Source organism: Colletotrichum acutatum (genome assembly GCF_030867785.1).
Source record: "Colletotrichum acutatum strain CBS 112980 chromosome Unknown BDZ83scaffold_9, whole genome shotgun sequence".
Lineage (NCBI taxonomy): Eukaryota > Fungi > Ascomycota > Sordariomycetes > Glomerellales > Glomerellaceae > Colletotrichum > Colletotrichum acutatum.
The window spans coordinates 334029-351890 of NW_026849003.1; the positions used below are offsets into that span (position 1 = coordinate 334029).

The following is a 17862-nucleotide window of genomic DNA, read 5'->3' on the forward strand; positions in this document are numbered from 1 at the left end:
TCATCTCCTTTACCGCTATGTGACTGGTCAGAGTCTCAATTGCCCCCGGTTATGCTCCATTCAAAGCAAATGACCCTGAATGAGGCAGCCAAGCAGAAGCAAAGCACAAAGCTACCGATGTCAGGGCAAGGACAGCTTGTGTGAACCCCCTGCATTCGTCTCTGTTGCAGAATGATGGGGCTATTCCCAGCTGGACTGGAGAGACTCGGCTCATGCTCTCACTTGCGAAGCGAACCCCAAAGACGTTCTCAGCCCCCTTCTCACAGGGCTGACCTCCCAAACCAGTTGCCGCCGCCAATTTGGCGCTGTATTAAGCATCATCTTCACAATTTATGCAGTCCAGGATAAGGTTTCCTCGTCTCTATTCAGAGTTGATGCCTCTGGAGACGTCAAAATCGGCTATTGTCTTTGTTCACTTCTTTGTTGCTGAACGAAACTTTCCATTGACCACTGCCACCGTAAGTTGAAACAGAAGAGAATTATCGCTGATCACCAAACCCCTTCCTCTAACCCCTGAGCCCCCTCAATGCCCATTGGGACGGTTCCCCAGACGACAAAAGGCCGTTGTTAATAATTAACAAGGCCTGGTCTGCGGCCTACTAGCGAGGACGAAACCCAACGATTGCCCCATTCAGTCCGTAATTTTCTCCTGTCAGGCGTTACCCACAGAGCCCAGCAGATGGGAATCATTCCATCGCTGGGTTGGCTGGGGTAAGTCCAAGTGAACGCAAGAGCCAGCCATCATCCGAAGTTGCAAAGTCATGACTGGGAGCTTCCCGTCAAAGAGGCCCGTTCCCGAAATTCTAATCCACAAGCCCACTCTAGTGTAAGGTAGTCAGTGTTTGTCCCTACTCTCGGGTCTCGATGCATTGTCCTGGAGCAAGAAGACTCATCTGTCCAATTATGGATTCTACTGTAGACTTAAGAGACCTCGAAAGCAAAACTTCTCTAAGGAAACAACGACAATTGAGCCATAGTTCACGCCAGCCAAAATTATACGACATTTACTGGGCTGACTGTCGCGCCAGACTGTTCGTGCTAAGACTAAGTCTACTGAATTCATCAAGAACTGTAGAATATACCATGATTGGGCTGCCCGTCATGTCATGTCTCGTCAGTAATTACAAGAGTACGGCGTATTAATGAACGTTGCTATTGGGATTATAGAAATCCTTACAAACGTCTCCAAAGTTAAGCAAGTCCTCAGACAAGATTTTGGGAGCTTCCCAAACGGTCCCTTATCGCCGGGATCAAGTCGCAGATAAGAGTCTCACGCAATCGCAGCTCGGAGCTTTGACCCCAGGCACTCTGTGACGTGATTCCTAATCAACCAAACGTATTGCAACATGCCCGTAGTCTGAACCCCTCGGCTTCCCTCTGTGAAGGATCATTGACTTTCACAACAAGTCAGTATCTCGTTTTAAGGCGGTCTTCAGACAGCCTATTGACAGTAAGTTGTCTGAGTTCATACGAGGTCGCCAACTCGTTACTTGCACTTATGATGGTGTAATTAGGCAAGCAGCGCTGACGGATAACATAGCCGTGAGACACAGACCTAAGATTGCTAGTCACCCAGGTCACACCCAACGCCATGGACGAAAAGAAACAATTCATTTGTGGCGAGACTGGTGATGAGGCCCAACTGCCTCCTCGCAAGACTCCGTCTCCTGCGAAGAAAGCCGTTGTTGCTTGTTTCGCCCTGTGGCTCGTGACACTGACCTTTGGGGTCCGTCCTATGAAGTCATGCTATCATCAAATGAGAAAGCCTTGGGGCGTACCCCTTACCGTCGAGGAGAGGGCTCACAACATTCTATCCCATACCCCATTGATAGGTGCGACCACCGTGTGCATTTTGTACGACACGATGAGAAGTGCTGACCGAGCATCTTTGTAGATGGCCACAATGACCTCCCTATTCTCGTCCGAGGATTTTTCAACAACCACATTTACGAGAAGAACTTTACTGAGCCTTTTGAGAACGGCGGTCTTATTGGCCATGTTGATCTGCCCAGACTCCGTAAGGGCCAAAACGGCGGTGCTTTCTGGAGCGTTTACACTCCTTGCCCTGCCAATGGCAGTGACTTCTCTGACGAGAACTACGCCGAGAGTGAGTCTCGACCGTTCAAGTGACCCTAGATTCATGACTCTAATAAATGTGACTGTAGGCGTCCAGTGGACTCTCGACCAAATCGATCTCATGACCCGCATCAAGGACTCCTATCCCAAGGACTTCTCCTCCAGCGCAGACAGCGGCGCCGCTTTGAAGGCATGGGAGAAGGGCCAGCTCATCTCCCCTCTGGGGGTCGAGGGTCTGCATCAAATCGGCAACTCTGTCGCCAATCTCCGACGCTACCATGCCTTGGGTGTCCGCTACTCGACCCTCACCCACAATTGCCACAACAAGTTCGCCGATGCCGCGCTGCTCGAAAGCCCTCTGCGCAAGGCCGAACCTCTGTGGCACGGCTTGAGCCCTGCCGGTCGCCGTCTCATTCATGAGATGAACCGCGTCGGGTTGATTGTCGACCTCTCCCATACTAGGTAGGTTTCGAGGACCCGTTGATCCCCACAGAGGATGCTTTCTAACATCCCTCACAGCGCAGAGACACAGATTGATGTCCTTGGGGGCAAGGACTGGGAAGGCAGCAAGGCGCCTGTCATCTACAGCCACAGCTCCGCGTTCAGCGTCTGCCCGCACCCTCGCAATGTTAAGGACGACGTTCTCAAGCTCGTCAAGGAGCGTAACGCGGTCGTCATGGTCAACTTCGCGCCTGACTTCATCTCCTGCGTCGACTCCGGCAACGAGAACGGTCTGCCTACCTATGTCCCCGCCAACGCCACGCTCGATCAGGTCGTCAGGCATGTCCTGCATATTGGCAACCTGATCGGTTTCGACCACGTCGGCTTTGGCTCCGACTTTGACGGAATTGCATCAGTGCCCAAGGGTCTAGAGGACGTGTCCAAGTACCCGGATCTTGTCGCCGAGCTGCTAAGGCAGGGTTTGAGTGACGAGGACGCGGCAAAGGTCGTTGGTGGCAATGTTCTTCGCGTCTGGAAGGAGGTTGAAGCGGTTGCCGAGAAGCTGCAGAAGGATGGCCAACCTGTTCTTGAAGATGATATTGCAAGCCCGAAGTGGTAGGACGGTGCACGGAGATTAGGTATCAGTGGGTTCATCTAAGCCCCTCAAAGTAGTTCCTTCCTGTAGATAACACGATGGGTGAATTGTAACCAACAATTGATAGTACAAGTGGTATAGTTTTTCATAGTCATACATGCTTGGGTATACCACAGACCCGTCTATCTTGTACATTCGGTGGTCATCCAATGCGTACCACCTCAAAATCTAACCCATTCGCTTCCCAGATACCAAGTCGACAGCCACCACAGAGGGAGTTTACCATCGTCTGTTCGCAGAGTTGTGCTTCCTGGCCGACTCGATCTGGGTCCTCGTCCGCTGTCCTCTCACGGGGAGATTCATGGCGTGTCTTCTTCCTCGGTAGCTTCCCATATCCTTTAGTCTCATGACGTTTTGTTGTATAATCTTCCGCGCATCGCTTTCTATCGTCATTGTCGATAACTCTGCCGTAAGAGCCGTGACGGTTTTCGGTGGCAGAGCGCCGACTTTGGACATGGGGGAGATGGAGTATTTGGCCAAGATTCGGGATGATGTGGTCGGTCCGAGAGCGAAGAAAGACTCAAGCGCCTTCTATAAAAGAGAATAAGATCATTAGCATCGTTGGGTCAGATGTTACGACTAGTTCGTTGTCGTTCGCCGGCGAAGGGGGTGCCGTACCTTCACGAGCTTTTGCTCGGAAAAGTTGACTCCTAGAATGAAAACCTGTAGAGGGTTAGTCAGTTGCTGCTCTAGCATCTGCCACAAGGTATTGGTCTTACCATTTTATCCGATTTATGACCTAAGTCCTCGAAAAGAGTGTCACTATTGTCGCCGCGGGCTGCTCCGGTTCCTGCAATTGATGATGGGATCGCGAAACTTCGAATCCATCGATGCGCTCACGGAGAGTCGGCGCCGGAAAATAGTGGATCCAAACGCAACGCGGCGGTGGCAGGTGCTGCTGCACGCAGTCCAGTGGCTGCCCGGTTGCATTGATAGCACTGATCCGCCCAGAAGGCAACCCTTTATGCCATGGACGCATCCACTTCCACGGATTGCCTCCCCCCATTGGGCAGTCACGGCGACCAGGGTCCGAGCTCGACTTCCTCATTCGCGTGCTTCAGAGAGGGGAGTTTGAAACGTAGCTCTACGGTTCCGAGGGTCCCTCTATTTAACACACTGTCCCTTCTGGCGATAACCTCTCCTCCCTTCCCAGACGGTCCTCATTTGAATCCACAGAATCTGAATTTCTTTCCCAATTGATCGAGTTCAGTGCCCAGCGTCCATCATGTTCAGCATTCAGAGACTCGTCTCTGCCCTCCTCCTCGCCGGAGTGGCTCTGGCCTTCTTCGCGCAGACCGCTGAGGCTGCTAAGGGTCCCAAGATCACCCACAAGGTCTACTTCGACATCACCCACGGCGATGAGCCTCTCGGCCGCATCACCATGGGTCTGTACGGAAAGACTGTTCCCAAGACCGCCGAGAACTTCCGCGCTCTCGCCACCGGCGAGAAGGGCTTCGGTTACGAGGGCTCTACCTTCCACCGTGTTATCAAGCAGTTCATGATCCAGGGTGGTGACTTCACCAAGGGCGACGGTACCGGTGGCAAGTCCAGTGAGTTGCTCCCCATCAAAAATGCTTCCTCAGTTCTACGTGACGACTGACGATATGCGAACTCCACAGTCTACGGCGAGAAGTTCCCCGATGAGAACTTCAAGCTTAAGCACTCCAAGAAGGGTCTCCTGTCCATGGCCAACGCCGGCAAGGACACCAACGGCTCCCAGTTCTTCATCACCACCGTCATCACCTCGTAAGCATATTCTCGCCGACAATTACAAACACGTCACATCCACGAAGTTGCGCTAACTCCACAACCACAGTTGGCTCGATGGCCGCCACGTCGTCTTCGGCGAGGTCCTCGAGGGCTTCGACGTCGTCGAGAAGATCGAGCAGGCCCAGACCCAGCCCGGCGACCGCCCCGCCAAGACGATCAAGATCGCAAAGAGCGGAGAGCTGGAGGTGCCCCCTGAAGGTATCCACGTGGAACTCTGAGCACGTACTGTGACAACCCGTCGTCCCTCGCTGCCTCTTCGTTTTATCATCAGCCCGACACTTTTTTTTACACCATTCCACCTTGACTCTTCCCGCTGATGACCTCCCGAAATTGATGAAACAACGCACAAAAACGTACTTGGTTTGCTGATGGCTACGCCCCCCCTCGTTGCAGGCGAATACGGCACTAGCGAGTGGGCGTCAGGCTACTCCAACGAGGATACGCCGCTGGAGGTGGGCTCCGGCGAGGGCTGGTCCCTAATCCAGAAAGGTCTCTTCGGTGGTGTTGTTGTTGCTGCGATCGTCGCCTACATCAAGTTCAGCAAGTCCAGGACCGCAAGAGATGTCGGCTACGAGAAGACCATGGCGTAGAGGGGATTTGACGAGAGGAAGCGGGCTTCGACTAGGCACAGGAAATACAAGTCAACAAATGCCAACTAATAAGAAATGGCCAACACATGCATGTGTCAACTAATCAAAATGTGCAATTTGTCGTGATGTTGAAAATGTCGTCTCTACGTCTTGCGTTCTCTTAAAGCGCAGTCCAATAGGTGTAAAGCACGCATCCCAAAGCGCATCACGTGTGGGGTACCAAAAAAATTCCGTACTGGCCAAACTTCAACTCAAACACCCCTCTACAGTGGAATAGCGAACACCCAAATTTACCTGACGCCCGAAACACAAAAGAAGAGAAAAAATAATGAAGCTGCTTAGTCTCAACTTTTTGACCTGCGCGGTTAAGGCCTGCAAGTCCTCCGCGGCCTCGTTCCCCCTCCACCCCAAGGACGCAGAGCTGGCGCAGGACGACATCGAGGTCAACCCCCAACTTCTCTTCAACGTCCTGCCCCGCTTAGACTGGGCCGCTCTGCGAACGAACGCAACTGAGGTAAGGATTTTCGATTATTTCTCGTTCTCCCAACCACTTGCCCTCGCCTTTTGGTCTTCCGGGTGAGAATGTCTTAGTTCTATACATCATCCAGTCTCATAAATGTCTCTTTCGTTTCATGCACGTGCAAGACCAGAGTGCTGACAGTCACACAAAAAGCTGGGCTTCCCCGAACTCCCCACGGAGCCCCCCTCGGCAGAGCAGCTTGAGGGCGACGAGAAGATGCTCAAGGAACTGCACCACCTCCTCATGGAGACGCAGATCATGGAGGGCAAGCTCGTCTGCGGCAACTGCGGACACGAGTACGCCATTCGCGAGGGCATCGCTAACTTTTTGCTGCCGAGTCACTTGGTCTGAAAGGCAGTGCTCCGGTTATTGGGGAATGAGTTTGGAGAGATGATGAAGACTTTTGATTTGAGACGGCCCCCGACGAGGCTGTAGTAGGCGTTCAAGGCGTTTTTCTCCCCTCACAACAAGCACGGAGGCTCTCTGATGTGGGGGGAAGGGGAGGTGGGCGGCAAACAGAGGAAGAAAAAAACGGTCCATTTGTTATAGAAATACATTTCATGCCATTTGCGAAAAAAACACTACATTGGTCTGTCTCTACAGACTATAGGGCCCCTTTCCTGTGCTCTCTACCTATCATGCTCATTGGTTCCTCCCCCTTTACTCGAAACATGCCTGTCAAAAGCCAGCCGATAACTCCCGACGTTCTCAAATGAAATACACTGGTCGTTGAAGGAGGCACCCCTGGAGAGAAAGTGCCTTGAGGCGATTTTGATACAATCTACTGGGCCTTCTTGTGAGCCGCGGGGCCGTTCTCCTTCTCGAAAGCACCGTACGGAATCTCGAGGCTGGCGAGAGCCCTGATACCGACACCGAGAATGCTGAAGAGAACGATAGTGGCGATGATGGCGTGGAAGACACCTGCTGTCGTGTCAGTCTCATTCATAGCATCGCGAATCGATTAGACTCCATCACTTACCTGGGGAGAAGAAGACGTATTTCTCAAAGAGAGGCAGTTTGCTCCACTCGGTCTGGTTCTCTGCCCTTCTGACATGTCGCAGGCTCGCCTCGTGGCGCTTGAGCTCGGCGTGCAGAGGCTCGGTGGTGAACTCGGCCTCGTAGGTGGGCTCCGAGGGGCTAGCGAGGTAGATGACGGTATACGAATCCGACGCCTTGCGCAGCTTCTCGAGGCGCTGGCCCAAGACGTGGTCGTTGTCGGCGAGCGTGGCGGCTCTCGCGTCCCGTCCCAGGGCAGTGAGCCTGGCCTCCTCGACCTCGACGGTCTTGCCCGCGCACGACTTTTTAATGTAGTCAGCCAGCTTTCCGATAGGTACCTCGCCGACGACCTCAGCGACGCTGTAGACGCCACGGGCGTCCTTGTCGGAGATTGCGTGGCACAGGTTGGGGGATTGGCAGTCGCCGCTGTCCGGGTTGCGGATGTCGGCCGCGTTGACGTTGGGCTGGGAGACGAGGAGGTAGCGGTCTGTCGGGCAGGAGGCGAGGAGATCCTGGACGGTCTTGACGATCTGGGACTGGGTCTGAAGCTGGACGGGGTTGGACTTCGCGAACCTAAGGGAAAGAAAGGCATGTTAGCAGTGTTCGATGACGATGATGGAAGGGCTCGGCGGTTCGTGACGTACTCGGCGGTCGACAGCATGATGAAGGGCGACGAGTCGGTGAAGGCCTGCACCGAGGCGCACAAGGCCATGAGGCCTGCTGTTCTTGATAGACGCATGGCTGGTTGATGTGGTTGAAAGCTTGCCCGTTTGGATGCGATGGCTAGCCTTCGTCGTGCTGCCAGGAGTTATGCTGCGGATTAGCTCCAGGGACGACGTAGCTTAGATACATGCGTCTATGCGAGCTCAACGTAATCAGCTACCACAGGCACGCCCGCTTAAATACATTCCTCTAATCGCCATCCAATAAGGCCTCTCCAGGAAAGTTTCATCAAGGTGATTGCCTGCCCCACCCCTACATATCGTTTTACAGGAGCGATGCACTTGCTTTGCAGCCTTAATTCATCGAAACGCCTGCCAGTTGTACGCACCTAAAACTTTTGATGCTGATGGAACTTGGTATCAGCGTTTTAATACAATTCGCATCGATAATGCATTTGATTAACCGCTCGTTCCAATTTCTCATTAACATAGTGTGGCTTACACTCAGGCTCTTCAAGGCTCTTCAAGGCTTTTCAGGAGTTCATGCATGTCAAGAGGGTGTATCTGCACTGAGTAGCTCTCAGTTGTCGAGGGACAATTACGAGAGATGGGTAAAAATAGTTACGAATAGGGCCGTACTCAGACCTTCAATAAACAACCCCCAATTGTGAGAGTTGCTGAGTTGCGGCATAACCATCCGAATATACGTGACTGTATCAAGCAGCAGATTCACGTGAGCGGAGCTTCATGAACCTTGAAATCATCAGAGGACATGTCAGCATGTCAGCATGCACGGCAGTCGAGGAATCATGCAGTGAGGCCCCCTCGGGATGTCACCTGCTGGTTTCGCTGACAGATGCACGCCTAGCGGGCGAGACCTGGAGTCCGTTCCAGCGCATTTAGCTCTTCGGCTTGGCCCGCGTCAGTGGGCCCTTACAGAGGCTGCAGTGGTATGGACCTGCAAGGCTGCCAGAAAAACCCCCCAATGGAGTAGGATCCAAAAATTTCACTGCGCCGCCGCCGCCAGATGGGGAAAAAAAAAACCACCACCACGAGCCAGTCAACAGTCCCCATCATCGACACATTCGACCAAACAGCCACAATGTTCGCCAAACCCCGGCCCAAGAAATCCGTGCTCAGCGCGCCCCCCTCGAAGAAGAGAAAGGCGGTGTCGGCGATCGAGGAAGTCAACTTCGATTTCGACGCGCGGGAGGACTATCTCACGGGTTTCCACAAGCGCAAGCTGCAACGGCAGAAATGGGCACAGGAGCAGGCAGCCTCCAAGGCGCGGGAGGAGAAGATTGAGATGCGCAAACAGGTGAGTGAGGCAACCATAGCCCTCCCGGTCTTCCCTTGCACACGCACGCGCACGTTGCTGCCTGCACTTGCTCGTCGCATGTACTGACATGGTTACTACAGATCAGACAAGAGCGCCAACGGGAAGTCGAAGACCACGTTAATGCCGTGAGCGCTCTGCTCAAGGAGGCCCAGGAGGCAGACTCGGACGGGAACCAGGAGATCAACGGATCAGATTTCGAAGAATGGGACGGCATCGACGAGCCGGCCAAGGATCAGACAGATATTGTGGACTACGAAGACGAGTACATAGACGAGGACCGCTACACATCGGTCAAGGTCGAGGCCATATCAGTGACGCGGGACGGCCTCGAAAAGATCCACCAAGACGGCGACGGGGAAGAGAACGACAGCCAAGACGAATCCAAGGCGGACAAGCCGGCATCTGAACAGCCGGCAAAGTCAAAGAGCCGGAAAGAATGGCCCAAGAAGCAGAAGAAGAAGTTCACCTACGAAACAAAATTAGAAAGGTCACTGGGGGCGAGGAAGGCAAAAGCCAAAAAGGCAAGATTCAAGAAAGAATAGTTGAAGGAGGGTATAATATCTCGCATTGGTTGCTGCAGCTGCTTGCCCAAGGAGTTGCCTCACGCCCAGCGTGGTCCGAGGTGGTTATGTGTAGATTCCCGTCATGTCTGTGTCTGTTGAACAAAGACCAGGGGCATCTGACAGAACAAAACTCTTTGTTGGCCGGGGTTACAAAAAAAGGAGTAAAAATAAGGCTGCTATAACTCGGTCGCGAACCGTCCCGTCATTTGCATTCCACCGCTTGTTGGGATAGCTAAGTCAGATCACCAACACAGTGTCCCAAGCCAAGAGTCTATCATGTAGAAAAGCCTTGCATAAAATGACACGCGCAACAAGGACCTTAGATGTTGCCAATCTCGGCCTGGAAGTCCTCGAGCTCCTTCTGGACCGTCGCGTACTTCTTGGCCATCTCCTCGTACTTGGACTCCCACTGGTCACGCTCCGACTCGAGAGCCTGGACCTTGCGCTCGAAGTGGCCGGCCTTGACGTCGGTCTGTCGGAGCCTATGAAAAGACGGTGTAAGTAATAAGTAATGCATCGGTCGGTCGTTTCGGTGGGGCGGGCTTTAATGAACACGATGGGGGTCGGAGAGTGAAAAGGGGGTATCATCGATTCGGCAAACAGGGTCCAGAACGTACTTCTCGTTGGCTTCCCGAAGGGTCTTGTCCGCCTCCTCGGCCTCCTCCTCGAGGAGCTGGAGTCTGCGCTGGAGAGTCTCGTTTTGTGTGCCGGTGCCAGCGCTCTCGTCGGCAGCCTTCTTGAAGTCCTTAACTGCAGTCTCAAGCTTCTCGACTTCGCTCTCGAGCAGACCGTTCTTGTGCTGCAAGGAGGTGATCTCCTGCTCCTTGGACAGGTTCTCCTGCTCCAGGGACTTGACCTTGGTCTGAAGCTCCTCAACCTTGGCGGCGTTGTCGTCGGCCTCCAGACGAAGCTGGTTCATTTTCTGATTGACACCGTCGTCGTCAGCATCGATGACACGACACATTGGGGATATCTTACCCCTCCAGACCGCCGGTAGCAGTCGGGTGGGGCCAGAGTCAGAATGGCAAACTTACCTCCTTGATACGGTCCATGATGAATAGCTGCGGGTTGCTTTGACGTTGTAGTAGAGTCGGTGCAGGTTGATTGCGATAAGGAGGGTTGCTGAAGTTGAGAACGGGAACGGGATCGGTGGATGTGGGATCGCAGCTGTCGGGGATGGAAATGGGAGGAAAGGGTGTGAGGTGTTGAAATAACTGCCCCTCTACATGCAAGTCCGCTCCATGCGACCTGTGGCGGACCACCCTCAGCATACCAGCCAGCAGCCAGACAGGCCCGGTCTTCACACGCTGAAAGGAAGCTGCAATCGGATTAGCTCAGACGCGGGCAGTGGGGTCAGTCAGGTGGGGTTGGGCTGTGGCACGGTGCTTCACTGCTTTCCCACCTAGGTGAACTTTCTACGGGGGTTTCCGCAGGGTCTGAGCTTCTTTCGTGGTTGTCCCGACAACAACGCCCCAAACATACGGGTCCGTTTACGATCTCTATTGCTTCTTCAACCCATGACAGAGTCCAAAGTGAAGGGATTGATGACGACAATACAGCACTACACAATTACGACACAGAACGACCAAAGAAGACACCGAATCAACAACAAAATCGACACCCCCTCTGGCCCTATGCAAAATGCTGGCCCTTCGTGACGAGAACGCGGTCAACGCAGCTCAAGCTGCTCGCCTTGCTCCCGGAAAAGGGCAGCTGGCTCCCAAGACCCCTGGAGCCCGGTACCCAAAGACGCCCTTAAAGATTCCCCTCAACGACGAGAATGCTGTCGGAGGCGCGAAATCCGTGCTCGCCGCCAAGTCGAATGCCAACGGAAACATTCAACTCACGGCAAAGAAGCAGAACCTCGTCACTCCTTCTGGTAAAACTTCCAATCTCGTCATATGAGGTATCAAAGTTGACTGACATCCTTGACAGAGACACGAGCTCGGGCACCTCTCGGCAACAAGACCACCAATGCAAAGGCTAGAGCCACCCAGAACACCGGAGGGAAGGATGGCGAGAAAACGCAAACGAAGCCCACGACGACCAAGAAGCTGAAGCAGCGGTCTCCCAGTGTCGGCCCTCTCAAGCTTGAGGTCCGCAACGATCAGACTGGTCCAGCCGAGGAGCCTGATGTTGAGTACGCACCTCCTACCGTCAAGGACTTGCCTTACGAGTCGGATGTCCTTTCGAATGGGGATCTCACATTCGAGGGACTCAAACCCGAGAACATGTTCAAGGGATACTACAACCACTTCTACAACCCCCTGGGCGAGGATGGAGTCAGGCTTCAAGACAGGCAGCACCAGGAGAGGCTCCAGAAGGCTCTCAAGGAGAGTGACGAGCGTATTCTCCGAGATATTCAGGAAATGGACTGGTCCGTCTCGGATGTTCCTGAGACTTCCGCCATTTCCCAGCGAAAGGCACCAGCCCCGGCTCCTAACCCGGCCGTCACCAGGAAGGCGGTTGGAGGTGCTCCCAAGTACCCGCCCACGATTACTTCTAGAAGAGCCGCGTCTGCCCTGTCAATGTCCACTGGTAACACCATAAGACAGAAGAAGGCTGCCGAGCAAAAGCCTACGGTCAGAAGACCAATTTCTTCTATCCTTCCGAACACCAGACCCAACAGGCCTGCTGTGGCCCCAAAGTCTTCGGTCGCCGAAAGTGCCATGGGAGAAGCCGTGTCGAGAAACACACTGGGCTACACAAAGGGTCGCTCAGCCTCTTCCTTTGTTAGCGGGCGCCCAACATCCGCTGCTGCTGCTCGGTCGGTCTCGACAGATGCGAAAACGACCCTAGCTCCAAAGATGACTATGAGACGTGACGCATCCCCCCAGAAGCAAAGACAAGAGGCCCGGAACGACAGTGAGGAGCTCGGCAAACTCCAATTCCTATCCATCTTCGATCCCGCTGGGGACGACGAAGATGATGGCATCGGCAGCGCGGGTCCACGAAATGAAGAGTTTGAGGACGATGAATTTGAGATGAAGTTGACATTTTAATCGCTCAACTATGTTAATGGATGGCGTTTGGAGATGATTACCCTCGTTTGTAAAACAGCAGGACGGCCGGGGACTGGGAGGCGTTTTTCGGCTGGCATCGTTGCCCACATATAACGCCCGCGAGGCCAAACGGGCGATCAAAGACTGTGTTCGCGACCAGGGTTTACAATGACTGTATTTATTTACTTTGTTACACTCTGTATAAATTATTACCCAGCAGGAATCATTGGCACCAGGGAGAGTCTTTGTCTCTCATAGCAAACCGTAGCTGCCTGCATCTATTACTTCACTTGATTGATTTGCAGTTTTAAATGTCGACTGGCTGTCCTGTTCTCACGTGCTTGCGGCCTGTCAAAACTTTTAAATTAGCATTGTAGAGTGGTGTAAACAAGGAGTGTATCTCTCTGACACAGTGATTGGAAGATGGAATTATTGGCACGAGGTTAAATAGTTACTCCATTGGCTCGGCCATGATGCAACTGGACAGTTTCTGTGGTGCCCCTGTCCTTCACGTCCTTCCAGAGCAAGACGCGAAAATTGAGCAAAGTGGAAGGTCAGGCGACGCGATTCCCTCCGGTGCCAGCTGTCAGAAGAGGCAGCTTCATCTCCACCCAAATTGTTGATTGTACCCATCGCCCAGAATTTGCAGAGGAATACTTTCTCCCACACCGGTCCTCGTCACGCAGGTCCCGTCTGAGCATCCATGCGTAACGGTGCTCCCTCGCCTTGTTCCGTGGCTGGTCTCCGCTAAATCGCATCCCTGAAAGGTTTGGACACTCTTCAACCTCCAACTTTCTGACCTCACTGCTACATTTTCTCCAGCCTCATATCCGTCAGTCGCATCGCACGACTCATCCAGCCTCATTTGCAAACTTGCTGGTTGATCGCATCGACTCTGAGCCCTTTGCGACTGGGACCTTTCCTTCCTTGAATGACGCAGTCGGGCTCCTGCCCCTTGCCATTCCCTCGTGTCGGTAGCTACACACCGGTCGCGTGAACAGCGACTCCGCGACCTCTCTTCCCGCTACACCGCTGCGGCCGCTGTCTTCGGCGATAACCTCTGTTCTCTAAGATCATCCGATACACAAGAGACGATGGTCGGTGGCAGGCGAGAGCGGTGAAAGCTGAACAATCTCACGATGACCCGCCAATCTTCGGCGAGCTTCGCGCAGTTCTTCCCTGCAGCCCCCCGCGTCGCTAGGGACAGAGCCAACGAACGAGAGAAGGCAAAGGCTAAAATTCAAGACTCGGCAGGTGGCCTGCTTAGCGGCTCCAAGAGCAGCGGCACCCCTTCGGTCAACGGCACAACTGGAGAAAGGTCATCCACGGCTGATGGCCTACCTTCCGACACTTCGCAACAGCCACACGACGGTCATGAGTCGCCCTTAGGAGACACTCTCAACGCTGTTGGATCTGCGAGCTCCTACGCGAGTACGGGCTCATCCGTCTTCAGTACGGCTGCGCGACAAGCTGTCCCCAGCGGCATATCTCATATCCCTCCATCCAGCGGCACGCCGCTCACCTCCATTGAATCACCTTCATACCCAGGCAATGCTGCCTTATCGAAGACGACTATGCCACAAGCACAAAACACCGATCGGGACGAGGCAGCGGTCTCACTCAATACCCCAACATCCCGCCTGAACAGCTCACTCCCGGAGCCATATCCTCAAATTGAGCGCATTCCCGCGCGAGATCCCAATCGATCGCGAAAAGGCATCAAGTGCACATATGACCCCTTCAACGACCGGACCCTATCGAAGCACGGCAGAAAAGATGCCAGGCCGATATATAAGGAGTTTGGATTGGTACGTACAAATACAATAAACCTGCCCAGTGTAGGGGGAGGGGGAGGCGTCATCTTTTGTGTGTGAGAGCTTTGGCTAATAAACTGAGTAGGAAGATGACGCCCCCCCTCCAGACCCTCGTCTCGCCAAAGGCGGGCGATTGGGTTATATAAACACCGATTTTCATCTCCCAAAGTCCCGATTGCGACAGTCGCCATACAACCTGAAACCATACACCTATTGCCCTAAGACATCAATTGGTCCTGGGCCGCCTACACAGATTGTCGTTACTGGCTTCAATCCTCTCATCACCTTTTCAAAGGTAACGGCGGCCTTTGCGTCATTTGGCGACATTGCTGAGAGCAGTAACAAAATGCATCCTGAGACGGGCAGCTACCTAGGTTTTGCAACGTTTCGGTATAAGGATGCGCATCCCAGCAGGTCGAGACCCAATCCGATTGTGGCCACTGAATCAGCGCGCCGAGCTGTTAAAGCCATGCATGGGCAACGAATCGAGGCAAACACAATTCGAGTCGAATACGATCCTGAGGGAAAGAAAAGCCGTCGCATGCTTGAGGAAGTTCTACAGAAAGACAGAGTTACACGGGATGCTTCTATTTTAAAGGCGCCGCCCACCGGCCCTCGAATCGCGCCCGAAAAGATTCCTGGGCCACCACCGATGGCACCAAAGGGCCCTTCTTCCCACAGACAGGCCGTGGCTGGTGTGCCTGCTTGGGTCCCAAGCCAACCCAAGATGCACATTGCGCTCGAAGAGAAGGTCATCGCGAAGCAGCTTGCAGGCGAGCCGTACATTTTCGTTGCGCACGAGCATGTTCCAGTCATGGTTACGACCATACCTCACATGAAGAAACGACTTAAGGCGTTCGCCCTTGAGGACATTCGCATCGACCGAACGGGATACTACATTCTGTTTCCCAACTCATTTCACGGACGCAACGAGGCTTCGAAGTGCTACAGAGCAGCCAATCATACCGACTTGTTCACGTACAACATGGTGATGCAACTATCGCTCCCGCCTTCGACGGGCCAAGATTCGGAATCCGCAGCTCCGCCACCACGACGGCGAACCCCTAGCCCCGAGCGCAAACGTCGAACGGATATGCGAGTGCGCGAGGATAAGGACCGTCGTCGTCGCGAAGAGGAAGCAGATCTTGAGGAAGAAAAGCGACAGAGAGCTAAGAACTTTGATCCGGTCCTCGAGGCTTGCGAAGTGGTCACCCGAGAGCTAGCAGAACATTTGATCAAGCATATACGCACAAGAGTTGCTGCTCCTGCACTGACGACCTTCCTGGATCCAGCAAACCACGCAAGCAAGCGACGAAAGCTCAACTTGGAGGACCCGGCTGGATCTGTTCCGTCTGTCACCGTCGATGCTGGCGATGAGAGCCCTGGAGTTAGCACGCCCAACTCTGGCGCAGATCCGATTGAGCGTCGCACAGGTCGCTTGGAAATCGCAGCTCTGCCACGAATCCGTAAGGCCAAGGCTACTGCCCAAGGAGCCTCACGCAATCATGGATTCACAGACCCGTTCTCTCGCAAGCGTGCAGCACAACAGAGTCGTGGTGCCTTCCGATCCTTGCACCATCGTCTCAAGAGCTACGACAGCGATGCAGAATCCGATGATGAGGCCGCCATCAGGGAGTCCCTGGCGCGAGATACTGAAGAGCCTGACTCTCGACCCCGTAGCCGTATGAGCACAGACGACGACGTCAAGGACGACTTTGCCTCCTGGGGTCCCGGCGAGGAGGACTCTATGACTGAGGCGAGCTTCGCTATTGGCGATGGTCTAGCCCTAACGAAGAAGAGGAAGCTCGACCTAGAGATCCAGTCGGCGATCAAGCGCCAGAAGAAGTCCGATGAAGAACTATTCGGAGTCAACTTGGAGGGTGTTGAGCCTGACTTACTGGCTTCCTCAGAGGCCACCCCTGACGTTGACCTACTCGAGACACAGAGCAATCGCTCGGAGACTCCTGCACTATCAGCTGCCAAGGGGCTGGCAAAGAAGCAGAAGTCGAAGAAGAAGTCAAAGAAGCAAATGTTCGAGGAAAGGGAGGCCTTGAAGAAGCAGCAAGTCCAAACTCCCACAGAGACTGAAGAGGAGACACCAGCCCCCGTTAAACCCCTGCCGGAAGAGGTCGAGACCGAGGTATTACCAGTGGAGAAGAAAGAGGAAGAGCCAGAGCCGCAGAAGGCCAAGGCAGATCCCTCCTTATTTACTACCACGCCAGCTCCAGCCCTTGGTCTGTCGGGCGATTTCAGACTCGATATCTCTGCATTGCAAGAGTTATCGTTGTCTGCAGCTGACAGCCCAGATATCTCGAAACTCAGGAAGAGGTTTACTGGGACAGAATTCGGTGACCCGCTTCTGTGGTTATGGCGGCGTAATCGTGTTCGAGAGCTCAACTCAGTAAATGGATCGGTTGACCAGGCTGTGGGCATCGACGGCTATTATGTGCCCAACTCTACCGGCGCTGCACGGACCGAGGGTGTCAAGAAGATCCTCAACGCCGAAAAGTCTAAGTATCTGCCTCACCACATCAAGGTGCAAAAGGCTAGAGAAGCACGTCAAGCGCGATACAACAAGGACGGCAAAGACGCAGCCATTGAAGCCAGCAGACTTGCCGTGGCAGAAAAGGCCGTTGCGAAGGGCAATTCGAGAGCAAATCGTGCCAATAACCGTCGGCATGTCTCTGCACTCCAAGATGAAAAGAAGATTTCGGGCGACTCTGACGCGTTCAAGTTCAACCAGCTTAAAAAGCGGAAGAAGCCTGTTAAGTTTGCTCGATCTGCTATTCATAATTGGGGTCTATACACGGAGGAGAATATTAACAAGGATGACATGATCATTGAGTACGTCGGCGAGCAGGTCAGACAATCAATTTCGGAGATCCGAGAGAAACGTTATCTCAAGAGCGGCATGGGCAGCAGTTATCTATTCCGCATCGACGATAACACGGTCATCGACGCAACCAAAAAGGGTGGCATTGCTCGCTTCATCAACCACAGTTGCATGCCCAACTGCACTGCCAAGATCATCAAGGTCGACGGAACCAAGCGCATCGTCATCTATGCGCTCCGCGACATTGCTCAACGTATGGTCCCCAAGGTCGACCCCCTTTTTGTGTTTTCACGTAAATCTAACATTTGCGCAGATGAGGAGTTGACATACGACTACAAGTTTGAGCGCGAGATTGGCAGCTTGGACCGTATCCCCTGCCTTTGCGGTACGGCGGCGTGCAAGGGATTCCTCAACTAATCTCTATCGGTCTTTCTGGTGTTATCGGTGGTTGGGCTGCACCATTAGGTTGCATATGCCCTTTGTATTTCTCAGGCCAAGTTGCCTGCTGGAGTTGGGACCTGAACTCATTTCCTTGGTGGAGGCGGGCATCCTGCCGCCTCTGATTTTCATCACCTCAACGCATACCCATTTGGATCTGTCT

General features: G+C 53.6%; 10 protein-coding genes across 10 annotated transcripts; 7 read left to right on the forward strand and 3 right to left on the reverse strand.

Annotated features, from left to right (window-relative positions):
- Positions 1–1591: 1591 nt before the first annotated feature.
- Positions 1592–3136, forward strand: BDZ83DRAFT_567721 (membrane dipeptidase; the record flags this gene model as incomplete). Its single annotated transcript, XM_060503980.1, has 4 exons — positions 1592–1832; positions 1895–2107; positions 2166–2538; positions 2596–3136. 4 exons carry the CDS (start codon positions 1592–1594, stop codon positions 3134–3136), a joined length of 1368 nt encoding a protein of 455 aa, XP_060369963.1.
- Positions 3131–4103, reverse strand: BDZ83DRAFT_448530 (30S ribosomal protein S13p/S18e). The gene is made up of 3 exons (XM_060503154.1): positions 3892–4103; positions 3791–3835; positions 3131–3703 (listed from the first exon to the last, which is right to left on the reverse strand). Exons 1-3 carry the CDS (start codon positions 3892–3894, stop codon positions 3392–3394), a joined length of 360 nt encoding a protein of 119 aa, XP_060369964.1. The 5' UTR covers positions 3895–4103; the 3' UTR covers positions 3131–3391.
- A 294-nt stretch (positions 4104–4397) lies between these two features.
- On the forward strand, positions 4398–5160 carry BDZ83DRAFT_567764 (cyclophilin type peptidyl-prolyl cis-trans isomerase/CLD; the record flags this gene model as incomplete). Its single annotated transcript, XM_060503985.1, has 3 exons — positions 4398–4722; positions 4792–4918; positions 4989–5160. The coding sequence occupies 3 exons, from the start codon at positions 4398–4400 to the stop codon at positions 5158–5160; spliced, it is 624 nt and encodes a 207-aa protein (XP_060369965.1).
- On the forward strand, positions 4868–5732 carry BDZ83DRAFT_603939 (uncharacterized protein). Its single transcript, XM_060507253.1, has 2 exons — positions 4868–4918; positions 4989–5732. Exon 2 carries the CDS (start codon positions 5311–5313, stop codon positions 5530–5532), a length of 222 nt encoding a protein of 73 aa, XP_060369966.1. The 5' UTR covers positions 4868–4918; positions 4989–5310; the 3' UTR covers positions 5533–5732.
- Positions 5733–5776: 44 nt separating this feature from the next.
- On the forward strand, positions 5777–6583 carry BDZ83DRAFT_603944 (uncharacterized protein). Its single transcript, XM_060507254.1, has 2 exons — positions 5777–6046; positions 6206–6583. Exons 1-2 carry the CDS (start codon positions 5861–5863, stop codon positions 6401–6403), a joined length of 384 nt encoding a protein of 127 aa, XP_060369967.1. The 5' UTR covers positions 5777–5860; the 3' UTR covers positions 6404–6583.
- A 250-nt stretch (positions 6584–6833) lies between these two features.
- Positions 6834–7787, reverse strand: BDZ83DRAFT_567541 (ER protein BIG1; the record flags this gene model as incomplete). The annotated part of the gene is made up of 3 exons (XM_060503965.1): positions 6834–6976; positions 7032–7621; positions 7693–7787. 3 exons carry the CDS (start codon positions 7785–7787, stop codon positions 6834–6836), a joined length of 828 nt encoding a protein of 275 aa, XP_060369968.1.
- Positions 7788–8812: 1025 nt separating this feature from the next.
- Positions 8813–9591, forward strand: BDZ83DRAFT_647470 (nucleolar protein 12; the record flags this gene model as incomplete). The annotated part of the gene is made up of 2 exons (XM_060510079.1): positions 8813–9028; positions 9130–9591. The coding sequence occupies 2 exons, from the start codon at positions 8813–8815 to the stop codon at positions 9589–9591; spliced, it is 678 nt and encodes a 225-aa protein (XP_060369969.1).
- A 172-nt stretch (positions 9592–9763) lies between these two features.
- Positions 9764–10781, reverse strand: BDZ83DRAFT_603952 (tropomyosin like-domain-containing protein). Its single transcript, XM_060507255.1, has 2 exons — positions 10647–10781; positions 9764–10534 (listed from the first exon to the last, which is right to left on the reverse strand). Exons 1-2 carry the CDS (start codon positions 10662–10664, stop codon positions 10157–10159), a joined length of 396 nt encoding a protein of 131 aa, XP_060369970.1. The 5' UTR covers positions 10665–10781; the 3' UTR covers positions 9764–10156.
- BDZ83DRAFT_603953 (uncharacterized protein) lies at positions 10782–12750 on the forward strand. The gene is made up of 2 exons (XM_060507256.1): positions 10782–11491; positions 11548–12750. Exons 1-2 carry the CDS (start codon positions 11254–11256, stop codon positions 12612–12614), a joined length of 1305 nt encoding a protein of 434 aa, XP_060369971.1. The 5' UTR covers positions 10782–11253; the 3' UTR covers positions 12615–12750.
- A 1003-nt stretch (positions 12751–13753) lies between these two features.
- On the forward strand, positions 13754–17678 carry BDZ83DRAFT_747932 (SET domain-containing protein; the record flags this gene model as incomplete). Its single annotated transcript, XM_060513531.1, has 3 exons — positions 13754–14422; positions 14514–17514; positions 17575–17678. 3 exons carry the CDS (start codon positions 13754–13756, stop codon positions 17676–17678), a joined length of 3774 nt encoding a protein of 1257 aa, XP_060369972.1.
- Positions 17679–17862: the final 184 nt, after the last annotated feature.